This window comes from Mya arenaria, chromosome 3 (assembly GCF_026914265.1).
Source record: "Mya arenaria isolate MELC-2E11 chromosome 3, ASM2691426v1".
Taxonomy (NCBI): domain Eukaryota; kingdom Metazoa; phylum Mollusca; class Bivalvia; order Myida; family Myidae; genus Mya; species Mya arenaria.
Window position 1 is genome coordinate 50,982,365 of NC_069124.1, and position 26,670 is coordinate 51,009,034.

The 26,670-nt window shown below is 34.9% G+C and overlaps 2 protein-coding genes across 2 annotated transcripts; one reads left to right on the forward strand and one right to left on the reverse strand.

Annotated features, from left to right (window-relative positions):
* Nucleotides 1-6,662: 6,662 nt before the first annotated feature.
* On the reverse strand, nucleotides 6,663-11,196 carry LOC128229131 (uncharacterized). The gene is made up of 4 exons (XM_052940840.1): nucleotides 11,040-11,196; nucleotides 10,466-10,615; nucleotides 9,631-9,715; nucleotides 6,663-7,807 (listed from the first exon to the last, which is right to left on the reverse strand). Exons 1-4 carry the CDS (start codon nucleotides 11,128-11,130, stop codon nucleotides 7,612-7,614), a joined length of 522 nt encoding a protein of 173 aa, XP_052796800.1. The 5' UTR covers nucleotides 11,131-11,196; the 3' UTR covers nucleotides 6,663-7,611.
* Nucleotides 11,197-14,279: 3,083 nt separating this feature from the next.
* Nucleotides 14,280-25,464, forward strand: LOC128226102 (cyclic nucleotide-gated cation channel alpha-3-like). Its single transcript, XM_052935993.1, has 4 exons — nucleotides 14,280-14,378; nucleotides 21,959-22,080; nucleotides 22,613-22,824; nucleotides 23,593-25,464. Exons 1-4 carry the CDS (start codon nucleotides 14,280-14,282, stop codon nucleotides 25,119-25,121), a joined length of 1,962 nt encoding a protein of 653 aa, XP_052791953.1. The 3' UTR covers nucleotides 25,122-25,464.
* The last annotated feature ends 1,206 nt before the right edge of the window (nucleotides 25,465-26,670 follow it).

Genomic DNA, 26,670 nt, shown 5'->3' on the forward strand with positions numbered 1-26,670 from the left:
AGCAATGTAACCACGTTATTTATTGATAGACGATCTATCGATATTGATGTTTACTATGTGAATTGTCTAGTGAGTTGATTGTTTGTCGTTTTGTGTCGTTGTGTCAAAAACAAGATAACATAAATTTATCAAATAATTGGACACTTCACTCTTTGAACCTTTCACTGAAGTTGAAACTGCATTAGTATAATGTCTGTCATGCACGGATGAAAATATGCGATGATGATTTTTTTCCTCGTTAACGTAGACTCGACGTCGTATGAAGAACATGGCAAAGGCCCCAAATTATACTTAATATATCAAACTCCATGCTTTCTTGACTAGTTGTCCTCATTTCATTGGCCAAGCGTTCCATTTTGTTCCATCCATTATTTGAGTTATCGAAAGGTTCGGATCATACGTTTTTCATGTGTGTAACTTATAAATATTGAACGTGTTACCCCAATAAACATAACAAAAAGTTTAAAAGGAACAAATAATATTTGCAATTACCTTTTAATCTCCGTATGAGCATGATGCCGACAAACGATATGAATGCCGCACCGACTATCACTCCAAACACTGCACTCGCAATTGTGCCAGTCAATGTTTATATAGACGATGTAGAAAACATACAAAACAAATGCATTCTAATAAATTGCACAAAACTTTTTTTCATCTAAGGTAACTGACTGAAATGTATCAGCTGGAAAAAAGGTCTATTAAAAGTAACATTAACGTACTTGTTTTAGATAGTAACACTCAAATAATGTCTTTATTTACATATTTGTCTTTAAATAGTAGCATTAACATACTGTTTTTAAAAAGTAACATTTAAGTGCTTGTCTTAAATGGTAACATTTACATATTTGTCTTCAAAAAGTAACATTTACGTATTTTTTTAAAACGGTAACACACTTTTGTCTTTTTTTACATATTTGTCTTTAAATAGTTACACTTACATATTTGTCTTTAAATAACATTAACATATTTATCGCGTTAATGGCGTTAACGTCATTTTGAGGGATATAAAACGATAAATGTTTATACCAGCTTCAGCCTTGACGGGATCAATTTCTGGCTGGTCGTCTTTAGGATCAATTTTATGTTCTGTCTGGTCGTCCTTTTCTTCCTTTTCCTCATCGTCCCCTCTCTCTTCGCCATCGTAATAGTATTCTCCATATCGGTCTGACGTCGTCTTTGTCGGCGGTGTTGGTGTGACGTCATCTACGAATGTACAAACTGTTTCATAAAATGTCCTACAGTTCCGCATATCCAAGCAAATGCTTACGTCTGTCAGTGTTATTTTACAACGAACACGTATATCAGTCGGGCCATTAAAGGTTGCATGATCTCATTAACAGCAGTAATAATGTATGGCTGTGAATTGAATCAGATTGACATGTATAATGTATACTTATGTTATAGATTTTATTTAGTAATAATAATAATAATTAAACAATACCTGTCGGAATGTTCCTTGTCACAAAACCTAAACATTGGTTTTGGAAATGAAAGGATAAGCAAAAAAATAAAATGCGCGCCTGGGAACACATTTTTACTGAATATTTTTAACACGGATATTATTTTTTAAAAGTTGATCATCAACAATGGACTTTGTTCGTATTTTGTTAATGCACCATGTGATAAAGACAATTATTATCATTCGACTTTTTAAGTCTAATGTTCAATGATTGATAATTGACAATGATGTTTTTTTATCAGAACGGATAAATCTGTTTACATGTTGTTGAAATTGTGACCAGCGAAATGTGATATATTATGCAAAATAAGGTCGAAAAATGTATGATACGATTTATACAGCACACACACTGACACACACAGAAAAATACTATCTAGCATACATGCGATGCCCGGATATTAACATTTGTTGATATGCGTGTATTATTATTATTTTTTTTATTATTATTATTATTATTATTATTATTATTATTATTATTATTATTATTATTATTATTATTATTATTATTATTTAAAAGCTTTCAATGTTGTACATTGAGAGTCGGGTCATCAAAATGGACCAGCCAACATCATTATTGTAAAAAAAAACACTATAAAATATGATTGATGAAAAACAAACTTTATAAACAAACATGCGTATCAACTAATTAAAGCAGAAGAAACATAAAAAACAACACATATGTTTTATTCCATTAATACAAACCTTAGGACACATTTAATGGATTTTTAATAGCATGTCCCCAAACTCGTAGGCTACGGATTTTTTTATAGCTTGGTTTACGAATTTTCAGATCTAAGGAAACAATTTTGGAGGATGTTTTGCTTAATTTAAATTAACTGGCTTTAAATAAATGGACACACTTGAAAATTCAATGACAATTTATTACATATATCAGTTTCATCAATGATATAATGTTGGATATGTACGTAACCCAACAATGCAAGAAGCATGGCCTTATCATTGTCTTATTACCATCCTTTTCCGATAATTCATTCCACAACATAATTTAGCTTTCAGTTGGAATATATTATGAAAATTACTTTGAAAGTATGATTATTTAGTTTAAAAAAAAAACATTTCAACGAATTACTGCTTCATTAAACTATAAAAAATATTATTATATAAAGCGATATGGTATATTCTTGCATTCAGAAAGTCATGTGATAGGCAAATTACGTAGTGACGTTGTTTGCGCTATAATTAGACTATACTTTTAGGTTTTGTGGCATGCTTTATATGCTTCTCTTGACTTTAAATGGATACAAATAATATGTGAATAAACAACAGCGTTACCGCGCTCAGTTACGCAGTTTGACGTGGCAGGCAATATTGTGGATGTCCATACAAAAGAGAACAAGAAAGACCATTGATGCAAAGCTTCAAAGGGCGCCGTTTAATAGTTTATGCATGTGTTATATGTTGAAAAAAACAACGAATAGTCAAGGCCAACAAGCATATTATGGTGCATCGATCCGCATCCATGAAATTCTCAAAATATTTGTAGTATTCTGCTTAACAACATAGGCCAAAGCATTGAAAGAGTTTCAAGTTGAAGATTTCACTAAGGGTGTGGGACATTAATGAACATGTAAGAATTAGGGTACCTGTGTACTGTACGTTTTGTCATTGCCACCTATCCATATATATGCCAAGTTTTATTTCAATACCATGAGTAGTTTTAAAGAAATGCTCTGGTCAAGAAAAAGCGGCAAAGGGCAATAATTCTGTAATTAGCTGAAATACAGCTATAAGTATTGGGCACTGCACTTCTTCTCGTCGTGCTTTACCATTGAATGATGTTTAATGAAATTCATAACAGTAGTTATCTAGTTATGCTCCGGACAGAAAAAGGTACAAAGGGTATAACTCTGCAATTCGCTGAAATATAGTTATTGTTCTTGTACACTGCAGTTCAAATCATTTAGGGGGAGGGCACGTCATCATGCTGGAATGACTACTTGAAGGGAAGAATAAGTTTCCTCATTGAATGGGAGATTCATCATGAAGAAGTGATATGAAATGACAATTTAACAATTTTTGCAGTACTTTAATAAACAATATCATTTCGTATAAAAGTTGCAAACATAAATAGTAACAAAATATATAACAAAAAATCTATATGAAAACAACAATCCTTAAAGGCCATAATTATTTTAACTGAATTAATGAAAGTGTAAGATTTGTGAAGTTCCCGCGAAAATATCTTATCACATGACTTACTCGACAAATCGTTTTGTGCGCACGGTGTAGTGTTCTATAAATAAAACAACTCGGGGTCAATCGTAATGAAATTTTAATAACGTCACCTTCAACACATAAACAAATTTAGGTTAGGTGAAAGTTAGGTGAACATTTAATTCCGATATCGATTAAATTAAAGAAAAAAGCTGACCTCATTGTTTATCAGTGCAGTTAACATAACAACAAAAGTGATAAATAATTATTCCCATTCACATAATAACCGGTCCACACATTTTACATTTCCGGCACATGATTACAGGTAACCAATCGGAAAACGTAGACGAATCTGGAACAGTTATTATACTTATTTGTCGTTCTTCCGACATTATGTTTTGAAGATAAATTGAAGTCAATCTATTCAATGACTAATAGCATCCTTAACACCCATGCAATCGCCATCCATTTGCATTTTTTAATCATGATAAAATAACAATAAAACCGAATTGTCAATCAAATTAAAAACCGCTCCTACCACTAACTAAAATTAATTCCCATTCCATAATAGGATTAAAAAAAGGATAAATATCAGATAATTTTATGCATACTTAAGCTGAAATTTAAGTCTTAAGAAAGGTCATTGACACACATAATAATCACTTACTGAAGTGTAAGCTATGTGAAGGTACTCCAAAAGAGCCTTGCTTAAATGCTAATGAGTTAGCAACGTGGATGTGGCATTGGGGTATATATATGTATAAGGCCTGGAGTTCCTCAAGGCTCCATTCTTGGACCTATTCCTTTTCTTATATATATTAATGGCATTACCTTTGAAATAGAAAATTTCTTGATTGACTTATATGCTGATGATACTACACTTTATTAAAAAAAGTTCAAATACGCAAGAAATTGAACGTACGTTGCAAATAAATTTAGATATGATATCGGAGTGGTGCAAAATAAACAAATTGGCAATAGATCCACTAAAAACGAATTGCATGTTGCTCGGTTCAAATGCAAAGTTAAGAAATGCCTGTGCACTCAAACTATTCGTAAACAAAGTAATTATTGAAAATGTAACTTCGAAGAAATTGCTTGGAATTGTTATTGATTCATCATTTTCATGGAATCTGCAAGTTGACTTTGTCTGCAACAAAGTGACTGCAAAGATAGCCCTTTTAAAAAGACTCAATTACCCTTTTACGGATCAAAGGAGACAATTGTTTTATAAATCGTATATACTTCCAATGTTTGACTATTGTTGTAGTGTTTGGGGGAAAGTAAGCAACCGCATATGAAACTAACAACCATGCTTCAAAAAAGATCTTCAAAAAGTATTCTCTTTAAACCTATTAGAACGCCATCGTATGAATTATTTAAAAAAATAATAGAATGGCTTCAATTTGAATACCTTTGCAAATATCAAAACGGCTGTTATGGTATATAAATCTATTGACAATCTTACACACAGTTATATAAGAGACATTATAAAGATATCTAACGATACAAGATATGGATAACGATCTTCTACGCGACAAGACATTGCTCACATTCGACATAAAACACAATACCAGATGCACTCGTTTGCATGCTACAGTGGGAAAGTTTAAAGCCTGCTGCAAGAAGTTCTTTTTACATCATCATAATTTCCATGACTATACATTATTATTATTACTAAATTAATGTATTATATTCATGTTTCTTTATGTTTTCGTATTACATTTTAATACGTACCCTTTTGAAATAACATACATTTATGCTTACGTTTTCATTCTAAGCATTTGTATGTGTGTGTGCGTGTGTGCGTGCGTGCGTGCGTGCGTGCGTGTGTGTTGGTCTGTGTTTATGTTCTTTCAGAAGGCCACATTGTAAATAAGACGTGTGTTATGTTTGTTTATGATATGATGCCTATGTCTTAATGTGTTACCTTCTTTAAATAAAGTTATTAGTAGTAGTAGTAGTAGTAGTAGCAGTAGCAGTAGCAGTAGCAGTAGCAGTAGTAGCAGCAGCAGCAGCAGCAACAGCAGTAGCAGCAGCAGCAGCAGCAGTAGAGTCTTGTAAGGTTTTAGGACAGATTGTTTCCCTAGTTTTAAGCTACACTGATTCTAAAACTTGCATCAGTGTATATCTCTGATACCTGGAACTCCCGTTTAACGTCCCATCCGAAAAACGGTTAGCATTATAAGTTGTGAGATGGGTGATCGAACCTGCGAACCTAGGCTGACAGTTAAATGTCTTAGCACGAGGGGTAATAGATTACGGACTTGATGAATACTTAATTGTTATTGGTATCCTGGGTTATATGGTAAAGTGACTTATAATAATTCAATAATTTATATAATAATGAATAATTTATCAGTTAGATTATTCTGTGAAGTTCTCAGAAATAAAAGGATTATTTACGAAGCAATGCCTTCCATTTAAAGTAATATTACTGATATTATTAGCTAAACTTTTGCAAAGAAAATTGTTGGATTTTGCTATATTAATATGTTTTAAATGTATGTGCAATTAAGAGCTTGTTTGTTGAATAAAAAATGAAAGTTCAATACTCGTAATGCTAGATGCATATAACTTCAGCAACATACGATATTATTCAGTTTCAAACATTTGTAGGTAGATGCTTGAGATAAAGTTGAAGAGCACAAACATATATTATGAAACAAAAATGGCGTTTACAATTTCTCTGGGCTATGATAATGGCGAAGAAAACCCGTGGAGTGTAAAGAAATTTGAAATAATTTGAACGAAATGTTACACGTCATATAAATTCTAAAGTTTTTACTCTGTTATGTTTGTGTTTGTTTATTTTCATTATTTTGAGCCTTTTCGACGTCCAGTACACCAGTAGTGTTGACCAATCGACTTTAAGTACATCCTTACCTGCCAGCTAGTATCTTTAGAGTTTGTCAAATAATTATTATAAGTTTTATTCACAATGCATATCCTTGTGATCGCCGCATTTCTTCAAAGATAAAAATAAACTTGTTTTTGAAATGCAACGAAACAAACAAAACACGAACAGAATTGATGTATATCACCAAGTCGGAGCGATGAAAAAGAAGACAAAACATGCATGTAGATCACCAAAGAACTGTCGTCAATTACGTCAATGATAACACGTTAAGCATACATATTTTAAGACATTCTTATTTATAATACTGTAACAAATGATTGTTTGTGAACATATTTTAAGCAAATAAGCTTAATGTGTGTATTATGCTCGCCAAGGGAGATTAATCTATTCGGAGGGAAAAGTTCGTATTTAAAATGAATATTTTCAAACATGTATATATACATGTAAATGTAAACAAAAAAATCAATGTAAAAGTGCACTACGCATCTGATAAATATATCATGTCTTCTTAGAAAGCACAGTTAAACATTCGTCTCTCCCTTCATATTTGGCTTTAGATATATGTATAGTGCATACAGTACTCTCTTCTTTAATCAAAACCTAGTTCTCATCATTATTTCCTTTTCATATCATAATGATACAACGTTAAGATAACCCCTTTGAATTTGTATACTTTGTTGAAATTGTGAACAGTTTAAAACATGAGCATATATTAAATGATTAACTGCAATTGTTTATAACAGTTTGGTAATGCTATTTTTTGTAATCAATAGTTTCTATTCAATTATCACGGTATCCTTAGATGGAGAAACGGAAAGAGAACACCGAGAAAGAAGCATAATGTCTTGAAGCTAATATTTTCAATCTAACTTTAATGACATTGAATGGTATAGAAACTATAGTTGATGTAATATGTTCAGCTCAATAAAGATATTCATGTTGTTGTTCAATGTCGCCCAATTTAAACTTTCTATGTAACACGATCTGAAAAAAAATCCAATAGCATCAACGAACATACCAATTCTACGTATTCTTATTTGAGATCATACAACACAAACACACAAAGTGAGAAATAAATAAGGGTCTTCAAACATGACTATCTTGATTGAGCTGATCATAATTCATCATCAGAGTCACTCTCATAATAATTCGATTGTTTTTGCAATGATTTATATTCAGGATCTTGGCCTAATACCCAAGACCCTCTGGCACCGGTATCGATTGTGTCCGTAGTTTGCATGTAGACCCCTGCCGCCTTCTTCGACATCTTCAACACCTTGGTTTTTCTATGATACTCCGCATCGCCTTCTCTGCAAAGCATAGAGGCATTGATACGCATATATTTAACCTTACAAAAAACCCACAATGAATTAAAAATCAGACATAAAAACGTTCATGTAAAGTACGAAGTGTTTAAGTTTAACAACAGTTTCAAATTGACGCTGTATCAAAACTGTCAGGGAGTTAAAAAATAAGAATGACAACATTGTTAAATTAACCCAGTAAACTGCAGGTCCCAGAGTTTTATTTTAAAAATCGTATTTATTGTATTTTGTTTCAATGATCTTAATTATGCTTTTATCAATAAACATGAAAGCAATGTTTGGGTTTTTTCGTAGGCCTGTATGTCAAGAATGTCTTTGGTAAACGCTTACTGTGTGAAACTGCATTTTTCTCCCGTAAATCTTCCAGTGATTACATTCGAGTTTGCACTGTTCAACTGCGGTGGCCATATTTTTATTGGTATATTTATTCAAGCCGGTGCCCTAATTGTGTATAATTTTTATGTAAGAGCTAAATGTTGGTTATCTGTAGAAAATAGAGCCGTTGCTGCTGATTTAACCCGCTCTATTTTCTGTAAATCGTCATAATTGGACTCTTACTTACTTGGTGCTTTTGTTTCATCCGTCAGAATCGATATATTTAAAAATAATGAAAAAAACACAAACACCAAGTATATTCTAGTATAATATACTTGGTGTTTGCGTTTTTTTCCATTATTTTTAAATATATCGATAGACTACCATTTACTATCGACACTTGTTAAACAAGCGGTTAAAAGGTGAGCCGTGGTGGACAAATAGTATGACTGAAATATACTCTATGAAACAATTTATAGTGCATTAGTCAGAATCAATCTACGTTAACACTGCAATCTCACAGATTTGCTGTTTTGACAACTTTTTTGTCTTGGAATGAACCAATTTTTGCGTAAATATCAGCGAACCAGTGATGTAAGCCTGCTACAAAATCAGATCCCAGATTTTCATACATTGTATTTCCATTCGAAAAAAAAATGTTTGACTGAAATGAAATGACTAAAAACGTTACTATCGGTTATAGATAAAAACACAAACCATCATTTTTTTAACTTAACTATGAAAATCTGCGATCTGATTTTTGTAAGCACTCTTAGTTCATTGGTTTCCATGTATGTTCAATATGTGTGGGTGCAGCTTGAAATTAATGAACGGAAAATTAAGTTTAATCAGTAAACTCACGTCATACATGCATGACAAAATGAGCATTGCAAACAGTTACACATAAAAACTAATCATCGATTATCATCGATTAGCATGGCCCACACAATAATGCAAACACCAATTAATTTTACACGAGTTTGTTCTGTTTAAAGGCGGTAACCCACGTTATTTATCAATAGACCGTTTGTCGATATTGATGTTACTATGTGAATTGTCTCGTGAGTTGCTTCTTTAATTGCTGTTGTGTGTAGTTGTGTCTAAAACATGATAACACAATTTTATCAAATGTTTGACTTCCACGCTTTTAAAAACTTTCAATGTAGTTGGAACTGCATTAATAAACTATCTGTTATGCACGCGAACAAAGCATGCAATGATGAATCTAAGCAATATTTCCTCGTTAACGTCGACTTGACATCGTACGAAAAGAACATGACAAAGGCTCGAAGTTATACTTTTAAATATAAAATTCATTCTATCATGCGTGATTGTCCTCATTTTCATTGGCTAAGCGATCCGTTTTGTTCCATCCATTATTTAAGTTATATTTAGGTTTGGACCATTCGTTTCTCATGTGTGTAACGTTTAACAATTTATCTTGTTATCCCAATAAATATATTTAAAAGCAACAGAGATATATTTGCAGTTACCTTTTTCTCCGTATGAACTTGAAGCCGACGAACGATAAGAAGCTAACAGCGACTATCACTCCAAACACTACACCCGCAATGGTTCCTGTCAATGTTCATGTAAACTATGTAGAAAACAAAGAAAACAAATGCATTCTTATATTTAAATGGCACACAACTATTTTTACTCAAAGGCAACAAAGTAAAATGTGTGAGCATTAAAAATCAGCAAAAACATCGGAAGGTTTTAGAGATTTTTTTTATTTAATTCGTATCTATCATGTGTGCAATTATCAGTAAAGTGTCGGAGTGGACAGGAGGCAGCGCATTTGTGAATACATTTTAATTATTGTGTAAGAGCGGAACGTTATTCCGTGGACAATTTTCAAATTCGATTAATTAAAACAGCATCTTGATTCTTTACGAAAATGTTCAATGAATATGGAGATCACCTGCATGTACCGATCAAGGATTGTTTTGAGTTTAAAACTGAGATTAAAACTATCAGCATCGGCGGGATCTTTCTTTGTTTCTATTATGAAATTGAATGTGTATTGATTGATTACATGAGTTCTTACTGATCGTACCAAAATCTGTTTATGTGGCTTAATATATAGTCCATCAGAAAAATGACAATACACGTAGATCGACATTTTCTACAAAACTGTTTAAATCATCTCGTTCGTTGTTTATCTTTAAAAGTAACAATTACGTAGATCTATGTACTTGTTTTCAATAGTACAATTTTCATATTTGTCTTTAAAAAGTAACATTTGCATATTTTTCCTTAAATATTAATGTTTAAATTCGTTAACATCAATCATTCTGCGGGATAGAAAAGGACGAATGTTTATACCAGCTTCGGCCTTGACGTGATTATTTTTATGTTCTGTCTCGTCGTCCTTTTCTTTCTTATCCTCATCGTCTCCTCTCTCTTCGCCATCATAATAGTATTCTCCATATCGGTCTGACGTCGTCTTTGTCGGCGGCGTTGGTGTGACGTCATCTACGAATATACAAATTGGTTCATATATATGTGCCTATATTTTAGCATACCCAAGCAAATGCTTACGTCTGCCAGTGTTATTTTACAACGAACACGAACACGTACATCAGTCAGACTCTTTAAGGTGCATGATCTCGATTACGGCAGTAACATACGGCTAGGAATGTAATCGGATCGACATGTATGTACATATATGATAGAGTTTATTAACCATTGACGTTGAAGAAATACATATGCAACGACTCAGGCATAACTTCATTGTAAACGTCCAAAATTAAAAAAAAAGATAATCATTTTCAGAACATCATTCTACTACTACTACTGCTGCTGCTGCTGCTGCTGCTGCTACTACTACTGCTACTGCTACTACTACTACTACTACTACTACTACTACTAATAATAATAATAATAATAATGTACATACCTGTCGGAATGTTTTTTGTAACTAATCCTAAACTTTGGTATTGAAAAATAAATAATAAACAAACAAATAAAATTCGCGCCCAGGAACACATTTTTACTACATATCTGAACACGGATATCTTTTTAAAAGTTGATTTACAAAATGGATGTTGCCAGTTAATGGTAAATACATCGTGTGATAAAGCCAATTGTAATCATTCGACTAATATTATCAAGTCCAATGTTCAACCATGATAATTGGTATGATTTATTTATCAGGATAAAATGTGTATGTAACTGATTTTGTTGAATTTTTGACTAGCAAAATGAGATATATATATGATGCAGAATGAGGTTGAACATTTTATGAATTACAAATTATAGAACGCTATATACATGTACCCAAACTCACACGCCCTAACAATACTTTATATTCGATGCCCTGATGTATACGTTGTTAATATGTGGGTATTATTATTTTTATACAAATGACAATTATACAAATGACCCATCGACAAATGTAGTTAATATCCTGTTGAGTTTATCTCCTGTCTTCCATTAACAAGACAAATGATCTGGTGGTATATTTCTATATTGAAATACTGCCTATCGAATTGACGAAAATTAACCAATTTTAGTGTGTACCAGCCCCGGTCAGAAAACGGATTTTTATACCGTTTTAGTCCAACTTAGAGAGTTCTTGAAGCGAGTTATCAAGTTTGTTTTGTTGTCGAATATGGGGTGGTAGTGTGCACGTATACCCTATTATACCTACTAGGTGGTGCACCGCCTACATTATTCAAGTGAGTTGGACAATTTTGCGTGTGCTTTAAGTGAGGTTTCCCTGTGTGGTCACTTATATTGGGTGACAGATGGGCGAGACCCATGACACAAGGGTTTATTCGTGCATTGTTAAAACAAAGTGTTTAAATTAAACACATATATATGCATGTATAAACAATATTTCGTCCCGCAAAACTTGATTCTCCGGCCGGATAATTTCTCCTCATCATTCCAGCTAACTTCACGCACCTGAATAATTTCGAATGGATACTACGCACTATATCAATATATTTATATACAGGAAATGCTATATTGTAATCTTAAATGTTATCAAATCTTGATGTAAATTTCTGTGTCACAAACAATGTTTTAAACGTTAAAAATCATAAAGTACAAAAGTATATATTTATTGTTACACTTAACAACTCTACATTGTTATGAGTATGCCAGTCCTGTCTATTTTGGATCATCCCTCGTACATTAACACTAGAAGTCGTCTGAGGTACCGGAGATTATCATGACTCCGAGGAACTTCCAGTACTCTATAGTGTAGGGAGAAAAAAGCTCGCTGCTCTTGTAATTGATTTATATAGACGGAATGATAAACGAACTTGAGCAAAGTGAAACTCGTGGATTATGTATATTCAACATCAATATGTGCGCGCCTACATTTGCTGACGAAAGGGTGCTTGTGTCGTAACACATGTGCCATAGTTGTTATTAACAAATCATGTATGCCTGTACTCTCGGGCATATTTGGAACAGCATCCTTAAGGAAATAAGATCCGATAAAAACTACTTGGAATTAAGAAGGCTGGTCCGCTACTGGACAGGTCCATCTTGTAAATGCTAATGTATAAGATGTTTCACTGAATATCTTTTATCCTTTGTCTCCACAGAAAAGGAGTTTTGTAATCAGTGTATGGTCTACACCCACTAGACAAGATGTGGCATTCAAATACCAGATTTTAGCGGACATTTCGAATATGAATGAAAAATATCAAATTCAATAACAAGGGCTAATATCCATTCATGATTGTCTCAAAATTAAAAACAACAACAACAACAACAACATTAAAATATGTCAAAAACATATAACTACAGTTGTTTTTTTTCGGTAAGTATTTGTTAAGATGTTACAATTTGGCATTTTCAATTAATTTTCTTACACAGTGGTAGGTGCTGATATTGTCAGGGCGGTGGCCAGGCAGAGATGGTAATCTGTATGTAGGGATTAAACCAATCATCAAAGCAATCATGCCTTTGTGCGCTACTGTTTCTGATAATATCAGCAAAATATAGTAGTATTTTAATACATGATAAAATATGTATCTTTGCAACACTTTCCAATTATTATTTTTCTAGCAAGCTGAACTAACTTTATCATTTTTACCAACTGCAAACTACTATGCTGTAATTCCCGTACATAGTGCTACTTACAATTTGGTATTTTAAATGTATACGATTTTTCTTAAAATATCCTCTTGAAAAAACTTACATTACAGTGATATGACAAACTAGTGCGCGCGCTCGTCGTACAGTCGGGAAAATTAGTGAGTGTATGTTATCACTGCATACAGTGCTCTAATTCATTTTATTTTTTTGTAACTGCTTGCATGAATATATTAAGAAACGGCTTTTGTAAATACTTATTTTAATATTATACCGTTTTATAATTATATGAATTTATTTCCAGCTCACCAGATCTTTCTTATGTTTTAGTATGCATTTCTGTTATTTTCGGTCGGAAAATAGTTCATTGACGGAAACTGGACTGGATTCATTGAGCTAATGTTTCTTGTAAGCATATACCCGACTTTAAATAAAGATCCCAGGGGCGGCTCCAGGATTCGACGTTATAGGGGACGTAACTTAGGGGCGCCCCTCTTCAGAAACAAAATTTATTTGGTTTAAAGTGTTGGCAGGGGGATTTGGTGGTCCTCCCCCGAGAAAATTATAACAATTTCAAGTTCGAAATGGTGCATTTTGGGCGAATTTTATTACTTTTCTTCTCCTTTTTTTGAAATAAAAAGTAAACTTGGACGCTTTTAGGGGGGTGGGGGCGCCGGGTGCGTCCCACCCCGAATCCGCTAGTTGATTCTAATATCTTGTATTCGAAATTAAGAGTATTGTTGTGTACATGTATGATTCAATAACAATACTGAACATGACCTCTATATCAAAAACAAACTTATACTATTAATCGAAATTGATAGACAAACTGTTGTATGTTATTAGACATTTACCGACGGTTTAAAAATTAACAATCTACGAATCGGTCCTGGATACCCGCAGATCCACCCGCTCAAACGCAAAAACCGTAAATTAGTTATTATTATTTCAAATGCTCCCGCACATTAAACAGGACGGAAATACGTCATAAAGCGTTAAAAAATATGGAGTCACGAGCGAAGAAAAATGAAATCTTATTACGCCAGTTTACAACACCACCACAGCGAAACGTTTGGCAATAGAAAAAATGTCATTATTTAAAAAGAAAACAGATACATCGGACGGCAATACTGGGAACCCCCAATTAAAAACAAAATGGGGAAAAGCAATAACCCAGGTTACAGAGGTAGCACAAACGCGTTATTAAAATGTTAAATGACATATCTGTACTGAGTACACCACTTTTCCAAGAACTACAAGAACTACCCTTTAAATGCCAAGCGCCAGGCAAGGGAGCTACTTGTACCAATTTTTAACGTCTTTTGGTATGACGCGGCCAGGGATCGAACCCACGACCTCCCGCTCCGTAGGCGGACGCTTAACCACTAGGCCACGGAGACAAACATTGTCATTCTTTCACTGATACCCACATATACCAAATTGAATTCGTCCAACGTAGGACTGCTAGATGGGCCAAGTGCCACATACATGATGTTGTCTCTACAGTCAGGCGCGTAGCTGACTGTACTACAGGTGCTTGACACAAACTTTTATTAATGTTCTATATATGGGCTATATATATAATGTTTGTGTCAAGCACCTGTGGACTACGCAAATACGCAGTTGCATAATGATACTTGACAGGTTGAAGTTTTTGTCATACCAAAACCCCCCAATTTGAAATTAAAACCTAAGGGGGGTAGGGGGTGAAGCGGTTAATATGCCGGCTGATATTGGTTTGTGTTATTCAAAATTTACGCCTGACAGTGGCCTAGGCTATATCATAAATGAAATAGATAACGTGCTCTAGTATGTACAACACATAATAGCCATCCCCATCTTTGGCTACCTTATCCCACTGACAAGATCATCTTACATAATATTCTCTTTCGAGTTATTTTTAGCTCTACTGGCCAAAGGTATATGGAGACACGAGCGAAAGATATCTATATCTAGATATCCATTAGAGCTCGGTTCCTTTCAAAAACCAGCCAGATCCAACCATGCATGCCTAGATTATGGGCCTTGATAGTATGAAAAAATGCTATTGTGTAAACAATTGGTTGTGAACATGATACAGTCTTCATTTTTGATTGTATCTCGATGAAACTTGTACAGTATTTTGATATCCATTAGAGCTCAGTTCCTTTCAAAAACCAGCCAGATCTGCCCATGCATGCTTAGATTATGGCCCTTGATAGTATAAAACAATGCTATTGTGTAAATGTAATGTAAATTGGGAAATGTTAAAAACCTTTATGTCTGAAACCACTATGCAAATCCTTGCTATTTTGAACAAGGCTTTATTTAGTGGTCCACATGGTTGTTCAAATTATGCCCCTTGGGTCAAAACTGGCACTGCCCTGGGTGTTACAATTTTCCTAGAGACTTATATAAGAAATATTTTCAAAATCTTCTTGTAACAAACCACAAGGCCCATACCTTTGATATTTGTTATGGAGCATCATATGATGCATTTGAAATAATGCCCCTTGGGAAAAAGCTGGCCCCACCCCTTTTGACTTACTTTTTAATTTTTAAAGCTACAGTAACGAAATTTTGACCATGTGAACAGTTTTGCAAACAAGCATTAATGTTGTCCTCGGATGCCCTTGACATTGACCTTTGACCGACTTTATTTTTAAGCTACAGAAATGAAATTTTGTACAGTTTTGAAAGCAAATATTTTTTACCCTCACATACATGCCATATTTTCTGGAGACCATTCAGGGGGATTTGTTCAAAAGGCTGAAATTTCAGGGGGATTTTGATTGTATTCAGGGGGATATTTTTAGCAGGTCTAAGTTGGCGAAATTTTAAAGTATTTTTAGACGCAAGTATGAAAAAATGTATTCAAATATAGTTTGCTTTGAAAACCTCTTACTTTTTCCATTATACAGAATTACTTTATGTCATGATTTATCATTTTTTTATGATACACTGTCATGTCATACTGTAATGCGCTTGCAGAACTAAATATGTCATTGGAAAAATATGTTTTCAAGACAATTAAATTAAATTTACCTTCCTCCAAAGTCTATAAAAAATTGTGCTTAATTCTGTCAGCTTTAATGACTTTCATACAATAAGAGAATAGAATAAATATTATTAATTTCTTCCTTCCAAAAGAGTAAAATTTCTTTGCCTTTAATAATTACTACAAATTAGTTGTTCACTTTTTGTAAAAGTTTCCTTTTGGAGAATTTTACTTACATACTGTGGTTTCACTTTGTCATTATTGCCTGATGTAAAATTTAAAAAAAATAAAAAAAATAATAATTCCAGGGGATTTTTATCTCCCGCTGGGAGACCGGGGGTATGGATCGAAATTCCGGGGGGATTTCCCCCCCCCCCCCGGGGGATATGGCATGTATGCCCTCAGATTACCTTTACTTGACACATATTAAAACAGTTCATGCAACTAATCTGCTTACAACACTTCCTGTCCTCAGATGTTGAACGTGCAGCGTTTTCAGCTTACCCAAACACAAAAAGTGAACTATATATTTGTTGCCTATTACTCAAACGTACATGCTCTGGATTGAAAATGACCACAAGAGCCATGCCAGTAGAGCATAGGCCCTTTTGGGCCTCTTGTTTTGTTTGCAATTTACTGGTTTCCTGTAAAAAACTGTCCATTTTTTCCAGTGTTCGCAACTGACACAAGCCTGCAAGCCTTGCACTGGTGAAATGTCTTCCAGGCTTGCTCAAATTATAAATCTTATAAAGCAGGGGTTGTTAAAAACTTTGATGCCAAGCAATAGTATAAAAATTCGGGCTTGTTCATCCAAAAGTCTAATTTCGATGACTGTTTACCCCGACCCAATTTTTTTCCCCAAATTTGATAATGCAGATAAAGTTAATAAATAAAAAAAGTTTTCTTGAAAAATTAAAAATATCTTGACAATAATAACTCTTTTACAGTATTATGTATGCATAAAAAATGAAAACCTGTATTTTTGCCATTGTATTAGGCAATAAAATTAGCTTTTTTGACCTGATTTTGTATTATTCCAAAAGTGAACTTTTTTTTCCCAATTTGCAAGGCAAAAGAAATTCCAAAACAAATCACTGCCTTTTTATACGCCCGAAGGGTCGTATTATGTTATGGCCTCCATCGTCTGTCCATCTGTCCGTCCGTCTGTCCGTCCGTTAGCAATTCCGTGTCTGGGCCATAACTTGGTAACTAATAAAGCGATTTTCAAATAACTTTATACAAATCATCACTACATTAAAAGGATGTGTCACGCGCAATTTCCAGGTCCATACCTCAAAGACTAGAATCACCATGGGGGTGCGTTAGCAATTCTGTGTCCGGGCCACAACTTTGTCACTAATAAAGTCATTTTCAAATAACTTTATACAAAGCATCATTACATTAAAAGGATGTGTCGCGCGCAATTTCCAGGTCCATACCTCAAAGACTAGAATCACCATGGGGGGGCGTTACAACTTTGTCACTAATAAAGTCATTTTCAAATAACTTTATACAAAGCATCATTACATTAAAAGGATGTGTCGCGCGCAATTTCCAGGTCCATACAGTAAGACTAGAATCACCATGGGGGGTCATTAGCAATTCTGTTTCCGGGCCATAACTTGGTAACTAATAAAGCGATTTTCAAATATCTTTATACAAATAATCACTACATCAAAAGGATGTGTCGCGCTCAATTTCCAGGTTCATACCACAAAGACTAGAATCACCATGGGGGTGCGTTAGCAAATCCGTGTCCTGGCCACAACTTCGTCACTAATAAAGTCATTTTCAAATAACTTTATACAAAGCATCATTACATTAAAAGGATGTGTCACGCGCAATTTCCAGGTCCATACCTCAAACACTAGAATAACCATGGGGGGGGCGTTAGCAATTCTGTGTCCGGGCCACATCTTTGTTAGTAATAAAGTGATTTTCAAATAACTTTATACAAATCATCACTACATTAAAAGGATGTGTCACATGCAATTTCCAGGCCCATACCTCAAAGTCTAGAATCACTATGGGGGGGACGTTAGCAATTCCATGTCCAGGCCATAACTCAAAGACTAGAATCACCAATGGGGGGCGTTAGCAATTCTGTGTCCGGGCCACATCTTTGTTACTCGTCCGTTAGCAATTCCGTGTCCGGGCCATAACTTGGTAACTAATAAAGCGATTTTCAAATAACTTTATACAAATCATCACTACATTAAAAGGATGTGTCGCGCGCAATTACCAGGTCCATACCTCAAAGACTAGAATCACCATGGGGGGGCGTTAGCAATTCTGTTTCCGGGCCACATCTTTGTTACTCGTCCGTTAGCAATTCCGTGTCCGGGCCATAACTTGGTAACTAATAAAGCGATTTTCAAATAACTTTATACAAATCATCACTACATCAAAAGGATGTGTCACGCGCAATTTCCAGGTCCATACCTCAAAGACTAGAATCACCATAGGGGTGCGTTAGCAAATCTGTGTCCGGGCCACAACTTGGTCACTAATAAAGTCATTTTCAAATAACTTTATACAAAGCATCATTACATTAAAAGGATGCGTCGCGCACAATTTCCAGGTCCATACCTCAAAGACTAGAATCACCATGGGGGTGCGTTAGCAAATCCGTGTCCGGGCCACAACTTGGTCACTAATAAAGTCATTTTCAAATAACTTTATACAAAGCATCATTACATTAAAAGGATGCCTCGCGCACAATTTCCAGGTCCATACCTCAAAGACTAGAATCACCATGGGGGGGGGGGGGCGTTAGCAATTCTGTGTCTGGGCCACATCTTTGTTACTAATAAAGTGATTTTCAAATAACTTTATACAAATCATCACTACATTAAAAGGATGTGTCACATGCAATTTCCAGGTCCATACCTCAAAGTCTAGAATCACCATGGGGGGGACATTAGCAATTCCATGTCCAGACCATAACTCAAGGACTAGAATCACCATGGGGGGTCATTAGCAATTCTGTTTCCGGGCCATAACTTGGTAACTAATAAAGCGATTTTCAAATAACTTTATACAAATAATCACAACATTAAAAGGATGTGTCGCGCTCAATTTCCAGGTCCATACTTCAAAGACTAGAATCACCATGGGGGTGCGTTAGCAAATCCGTGTCCTGGCCACAACTTCGTCACTAATAAAGTCATTTTCAAATAACTTTATACAAAGCATCATTACATTAAAAGGATGTGTCACGCGCAATTTCCAGGTCCATACCTCAAACACTAGAATAACCATGGGGGGGCGTTAGCAATTCTGTGTCCGGGCCACATCTTTGTTACTAATAAAGTGATTTTCAAATAACTTTATACAAATCATCACTACATTAAAAGGATGTGTCACATGCAATTTCCAGGCCCATACCTCAAAGTCTAGAATCACTATGGGGGGGACGTTAGCAATTCCATGTCCAGGCCATAACTCAAAGACTAGAATCACCAATGGGGGGCGTTAGCAATTCTGTGTCCGGGCCACATCTTTGTTACTCGTCCGTTAGCAATTCCGTGTCCGGGCCATAACTTGGTAACTTATAAAGCGATTTTCAAATAACTTTATACAAATCATCACTACATTAAAAGGATGTGTCGCGCGCAATTTCCAGGTCCATACCTCAAAGACTAGAATCACCATGGGGGGGCATTAGCAATTCTGTGTCCGGGCCACATCTTTGTTACTCATCCGTTAGCAATTCCGTGTCCGGGCCATAACTTGGTAACTAATAAAGCGATTTTCAAATAACTTTATACAAATCATCACTACATTAAAAGGACCTCAAGCCGAATCTTCTTAGGGCGTATAATGCTCCGTTTTGCGGTGCTCTTGTTTACAAGAGGTGTCTTACAATGGAACAACCACCCACCCAACATAGTGGCCTGCCCAACCCTGGAGCAGTTCATTAGGGCTGTTGGTCAGAATGAACATGTCTCGCCATAAGGAGTTATCAAATTTTTTTTACTTTATAACTTGTATCTGAACCCGTATTTTTAATTTTGCTTTTATATGTTCAGTTTCTTTCACAACCTTTACTAATATTCTTGCAGCTTGACACACAAATGTCTAGGTCGCCAGTAGTGGTTTGACATTAATGGAAGATAGATAATAACATTTTTTTGTATATATAATTTTAATGTAATTAAATGTCTACATTGTCTACAACCAAAATTTAAATATGCGGAATTAACTAACAACAGCTAAGGCAAATAATCAGCTAAAACAAGCTTTTGCATACATTTCAATTTAAGGTTCCGTTATGCAATTTAGAAATAGTCATCACAAAATATGTTGGTCATCCGGACCGTCATCTACGAAAGAGCTGCCAGACTCGTACAAAATTTGTTAGACATGTTCAGCAGACTAGCACATTTCGGGAAGATTGAAAGCCCCTTGTAAGACATTATTTTTACAATATCAAATGCAGCAACTTGACCATCATTTAAGTGTGTGTGTGTAGGGGGGGGGGGGGGGGGGGGGGGTGAAGCCTCATGTAGTGGTTATTAACTACCTACATCAATAGCAACCAATGACTTCTTTCACAACTCCTTTAGCAACTAGTGACTTCTTAGCAACCAATGATTTCCTTAGACAATCAATGCCTCACAAAGCAGCCAATAATTTCCCAAGCCACCAATGACTTCATAAGCAACCAGCTTCCTGCTTAAAAACCAACAATTTCCTAGGCAACCAATGACTTCCTTTCCACTTACTTATTAAGCAACCAATGATTTTCTAAGCAACAAATGACTACCTCTGCAACCACTTTTTCCTTTGCAACCAATGACCTCCATAGCTACCGATTTTACTTCCTTAGCAACCACTTACTTCCCTAGCATCCAATGACCTCTTTGCAACCAATCACTTCCTTAACAAGAACTGATTACCTACCTTTTATATCTACCTTCATCCATAGCAACCATTGAATTATTTTTCACCCAATGACCCAAATAAGAAACACATGTCTTGCCTTATCAGCAACTTACTAAGCAACCAATGATTTGCTAGTAAATAAATAACAACCAATGACCATTTTAGCAGCCTATTACTATTGTGGCAACCACTAACTATCTTAGCAACCAATGAGTTCTTTAGCAACCAACTACTTCTTTAGCAACTGCCTTATCTTCCTTTCTTGCTTATCAACCAGCTACATCCATATCAACAAATGAGTGTCTTGGCAACCATCACATCCATTCTGGGAATAACCAGCTGACAATGTCGTGACTTCTTTAGAAATATTGTTTCCCCTTTGCAAGGACCAACCTCCTTATCAACCATTAACTTACCCTGCAACCACTTACTTCAAAGGCAAGCAGCAACATTCTTTATAACAACTGACTTATATGCCATTTTAATCAGGTGCACCATGTTTGCCCTCTGGCTTTTTAAAGAAACTTAGGCAACACCAACATAACACATGACAAAACATCTGATGGTGTGATTCAAATCTACACCTCAGAGATTCAAGTGTCCTATTTAAACTCCTCTGCTCTATTCACTGAGCTATTCCAGCTTGTGATTTATGCGGATGATAAATCCTTAATATTAAATTTTTGAAACAGTTTTTGAATCTGAGCAAAATCTTTGCAGATATAAAGCTACCGTAAGTATGCCTCTAATTTGCTGACAGAAAGCGTTCCTGAAAATTGCCTACTATGGGGGAATCTTAGATCCAAATAACCTTTTTTCCTTATGGCAAAGTGTATAATATAATAGTATGATTTTAATTAGATTGAGAAGTTTCTTTCCTGACTTTCTCTTTTTACATTTAGATACAGACGAAGAAAAAGACTGAAGTGGAGTGTTTCCTTGAGAGATTTACAGTCACTGGGAGGTCTTTTTCTGCAGAGAATGAAGCTCCTGTATACCACTTTAAGGACATCTTCAAACCAAAGTATGTAATTTATTTGTTTAATTACCTAAATAAATTACCTATTTTTCAAAAGAACGAGATTGTGTCCCCACTGGGGATTGAACCCTTGATTGCTATATCCTCAAGCCAACACGAGAACCAAGTTGACACTACACTTGTAAACCTATGATGCTGTATAAATTTTTTGTTTTCAAATAATGCAAAACAAGACAGTTGAAATTCAGTTTAAGTTCTCAGTTTATATTTACTAGTATTCATAACATTATGAATACTAGGCAGTACTTAGTAAATATAATATATATACATGTTTGTATACAGTGTTCTCAATAAGAACCGGCTGCCGGCCAAATAGATGGTTCAGATGGCAATTGGACCGGTAAATAAGTGAATTTTAAGTAGAATAAGCAGTTACTTATTGAGAACCCTGTGTATTTGTATATATAGCTGAGTCTGTGCACGCATACTAAATACATTGAAGGGTAAATGCTGTCATTTTGGCAGGAAGCAGAGCTACAATTGTAATTGATTTCCATCATTTCCTTCTAATACCTAGGTTCTGGAAGGAGGTTACGATTGACCCATCAGGGACCTCCTACTACTACTTTTCGCTGGCGTTGATGTTATGTGTGCTGTACAATCTACTCATCATCATCCTACGCTGTGTATTCCCTCAGCCACATGAGAGCTACCTCATCGTGTTCCTTACCATTGACTACTTTTGCGACGTTGTCTATCTCATTGACATGTTCTGTACATCCAGGATTGGTAAGACCAACATTTGTTCAAAATAATAAAAAAAATTCTGTAACCAATCATTGCCAAGAAATACTTTTTACCAGAGATTAATTTTAAAGGTTAGTGTTCAAAATGAAGCATGCATATATTTAATTAAATTGAATTTTATCCGATAGGATACAATTCCTTATTATACTCTATATATATGGATGATTTTGGGCCTTCCGACATAATGATTATAAATGAAATAATCATAAATAAAATATGTAAAAAAGAGAGATTTTTTCTATGTACATTGTATATAAATTCCTTCCAAACCTCATTCTTTAAAAGGAATGTCATTGGCGCATCAACTTCTCTACGATTTATGAACATGACTTTACTCATTTTACCATAGCAACCAAGGCTTTAGTCCCCACTTATTAAGATGGCTCAAAATACAAAAATGTATCCTCAAATTTGTCTTAATTTATGTTCCATAAAGGTTCTGGTATAGGAGGACATCTTCAATTATAAGCTATTAAGCAATATAAGTGATATCATCATTTCATGAAATTTTCAGTATTACTTCCTAAAACGTCATTTAATTTACCAAATAAAATAATGAAAGCAAATATATGTCCTAAGATCCAAAATTGTGCTATGCAGCTCATATTAAGTCTGTAGTAAACAGGGAAATCCACTCAAAGTTATATCTACATGTTTATCACTTGAAATATTAAGCCTTTACAATTGTCAATAAATATTTTATTACCACTTGTTTTACGAAGACATTTAGTCTGCATATTTTATTTCTAGGTTTTTTGGAGCAGGGATTGTTGGTCAGGGATGTACCCAGGCTTAGAAAGAGGTACATGAACTCCTGGAAATTTATGTCAGATATATGCAGCCTGGTACCGTTTGATCTTGTGTATCTTGCCATAGGAGTCAGGGCATACCTACGATTTAATAGGTTGGTAAAAATTTGGAGATTTAAGCAGTTCTTTCACATGGCAGAGACACACACAAACTATCCGAACCTCATCCGAGTGTCCAATCTGATTTTGTACATTATCATCATCATTCACTGGTTTGGTTGCATCTACTTCTTCATCAGCTCAATAATTGGGTTTGGATCAGATGACTGGGTGTACAAGGATCCGGCTGTGAACCCTGGATTTGAGAAGTTTTGGCAGCAATATTCTGTGTCTTTCTATTGGGCGACCCTGACACTCACTACTATAGGTGATACTGAGTATCCCGTGACACCAGAGGAGACCTGGTTTTGTATCTTATGCTCCCTCATGGGGGTGCTCATTTTTGCCACCATCTTTGGTAATGTTGGTGCCATGATCAATCACATGGATGCGTCCAGAACAGAGTTTCAGAATAAAGTTGATAATGTGAAGAGATACATGGATCTCAGAGGAATAAGTCCGGATCTTCAGGAGCGTGTTGTCAAATGGTTTGACTACACATGGAACAATAAGCAGTCTATTGACGATAAAGAAGCACTGATGTTTCTTCCTGAAAAGCTAAGGGCTGAACTCTCAATTCATGTTCACATGTTCACATTGAAAAGAGTGGCCATTTTTCAGGACTGTGAACCTGGTTTGTTGGTGGAATTAGTGCTCAAACTTAAACTACAAGTGTACAGTCCAGGAGATTTCATTTGCAAGAAAGGGGACATCGGAAAAGAGATGTACATTATCAAGAGAGGGAAGCTACAAGTAGTGTCAGAGGATGGTACCAAAGTGTTTGTTACGCTAAGTGATGGTGCGGTATTTGGAGAGATCAGTGTTCTCAACATTGCAGGGAATAAAACAGGCAACCGGAGGACTGCAAGCGTAAAAACAGTTGGCTACTCAGATCTTTTCTGTCTTACAAAGAATGACTTGTGGGAAGCTCTAGAAGAATATCCTGATGCAAAGAAGATGCTGCTTGAGAAAGGAAAACAGCTACTTAGAAAAGATAAACTTCTGGATGAGGAGGCTGCTATAAGGGAAGAAAAGAAACAACAGGCTTTAGTGTCAAAGATTGAGATGATAGTGGACGCTGTAGATGACATTCAGAAAAGAATTGAAACATTAAGTGAGAAAGTGGACAGGAATGCTGCACCATTTTCCCGATCAAGAAGTCTAACAATGATGGACATGGGAAGAACAGCTCCCATAACACCGGTGGAAACACCTGAGGTTTCTCCCTCTCAACACAAGCCACCTTCACCCATTCCTGAGGAAGATGAAACTCCTGGCAAAGACAAAAATAAAGAGAATGATGATGTAAAGAAACAAACAAAGACAGAGAAGCCTGCTGACAGTGCAAAGCCTAAACCTGATAGCAAATAAAATAATTATGGGTGTACATGTATTTCTTTATAAAAAGAATAAAAAAGAGATTCACACAAATTAGGGAATCCATTGCAACATGTTCTAAATGTAAGGATAATGTTAAAAATCACATTCCTGTACTGGCATTTGTACTGGCAATGACATTGAACTATTTTTTGCAGAATTAAGTGATTAAGAGTATTATGAAAAATAGAAAAATAAAGTTATGGTAATTGTGAAGATGTACATTCCAGTGCTTTTATCCAGTGTGACAACTAAAATATTTTTCTGTCCTTTTTCATAGAAAATATGTAAGGTGTTAAATGTTTAAACATTTGAATACCAATGTAAAACTGTTTTGTTCCCTTGTCACGTTGTGCGTTTATAAGCATTGTTTTGTTGTTATCATAGTGTTTTTTTTCTGGACTATTGATAATTAGGATGTGTTTTGTATATTAAATTAACACTTAAATATGCAAAGTTTTCATTTTCATGAAACTATAAACTATTGACATCAGGAATATTCTTTTGCTGTTTTAAGAAAAAGAAAGTTTTGCTGTAATTTATCATTTAATTGTTGATTGTTCTGTGCAAATGGTTGTTCTTACTTCTATGGTTTTGTATATCTTGTAATAGTGTGTTTTCCACTGGATCTAAGGGTTATAATGTTCAATGCAATTAAATCAATGTTACATGAATAACTTTTAAACTGATGTGATGTTACCATGCATTTTCTTGAGCATGTTTTTATGTCAATGAAATAACAGTTAAAACGTTTGTTTGTTCATTCATACTCCTAAATACAGTTCAAAAGTTTGTATTGACTTGTGTGTACCTGAGAATAGAGAGGAAAGCGTCATGTTACAGAAAAAGCATTATTTCTTACTGTTAAAGGAACACTCTGTTAGGTTAGAAATAAAGATAAATTGAACTTTAACTAAGGGAAATAACTAAAACAATACTGCACCAAGAGTTATGGCACCCGTGCACTGTACTTTCGCTCAATGAGATATTCCGGTAATTTAAGTTTGAAGGCAATACCCCACACACGCATACACCCACCATTACTATATCCCCTTCGTCTGTCTTTCTGCGGGGAGAAAAAGACTAGCCCACCAAGCCATTTTCTGAAATTGGCATATTGGTGATTTTAATTTTCTCATAGATGTATATGACTTCATGGTTAAGATTATATGTACATCAATCATGTGTTTCAGGTCCAGATAATAAAAAAACCCACAAAGCATGGCCCAATGGTCTGATTTTTTTCAATCCAAACTGGAAAAACATGATTGATATTTTTTTTTTGTATACGTAAAATTATCATTTTGTGGACAAATTGACTTACAAAACACATTTTTGTACACTTCACTTAAAGCAATTGCAACGCTGTTTACTGACATCAAGAAGTGTAGTAATTTTAGATCACTATTATTGTCAAATAGTTCCTATAAAAGTCACATTTTATATGATTTTTTAAATATTAAACAAGTCTTGCATATTTATATATTTGATTGCACTTTCGTGAAATGACAAAATGTACTTTTCATTAACCATATGCTATATG

Bases quoted from the DNA above. Each gene is read 5' to 3' on its own strand.
- LOC128229131 (XM_052940840.1), bottom strand. From the start codon at position 11,130: ATGTGTTCCTGGGCGCGAATTTTATTTGTTTGTTTATTATTTATTTTT. The intron at 9,716-10,465 runs GTATAAACATTC...GAACATTGACAG, and splicing joins TCACGTCAAGGCCGAAGCTG to GAACCATTGCGGGTGTAGTG. The intron at 7,808-9,630 runs GTAACTGCAAAT...TATGCTTTGCAG, and splicing joins AAGTTCATACGGAGAAAAAG to AGAAGGCGATGCGGAGTATC.
- LOC128226102 (XM_052935993.1), top strand. From the start codon at position 14,280: ATGTCATTATTTAAAAAGAAAACAGATACATCGGACGGCAATACTGGG. The intron at 22,081-22,612 runs GTATGTAATTTA...TCTAATACCTAG, and splicing joins AAGGACATCTTCAAACCAAA to GTTCTGGAAGGAGGTTACGA. The intron at 22,825-23,592 runs GTAAGACCAACA...TTTTATTTCTAG, and splicing joins GTTCTGTACATCCAGGATTG to GTTTTTTGGAGCAGGGATTG.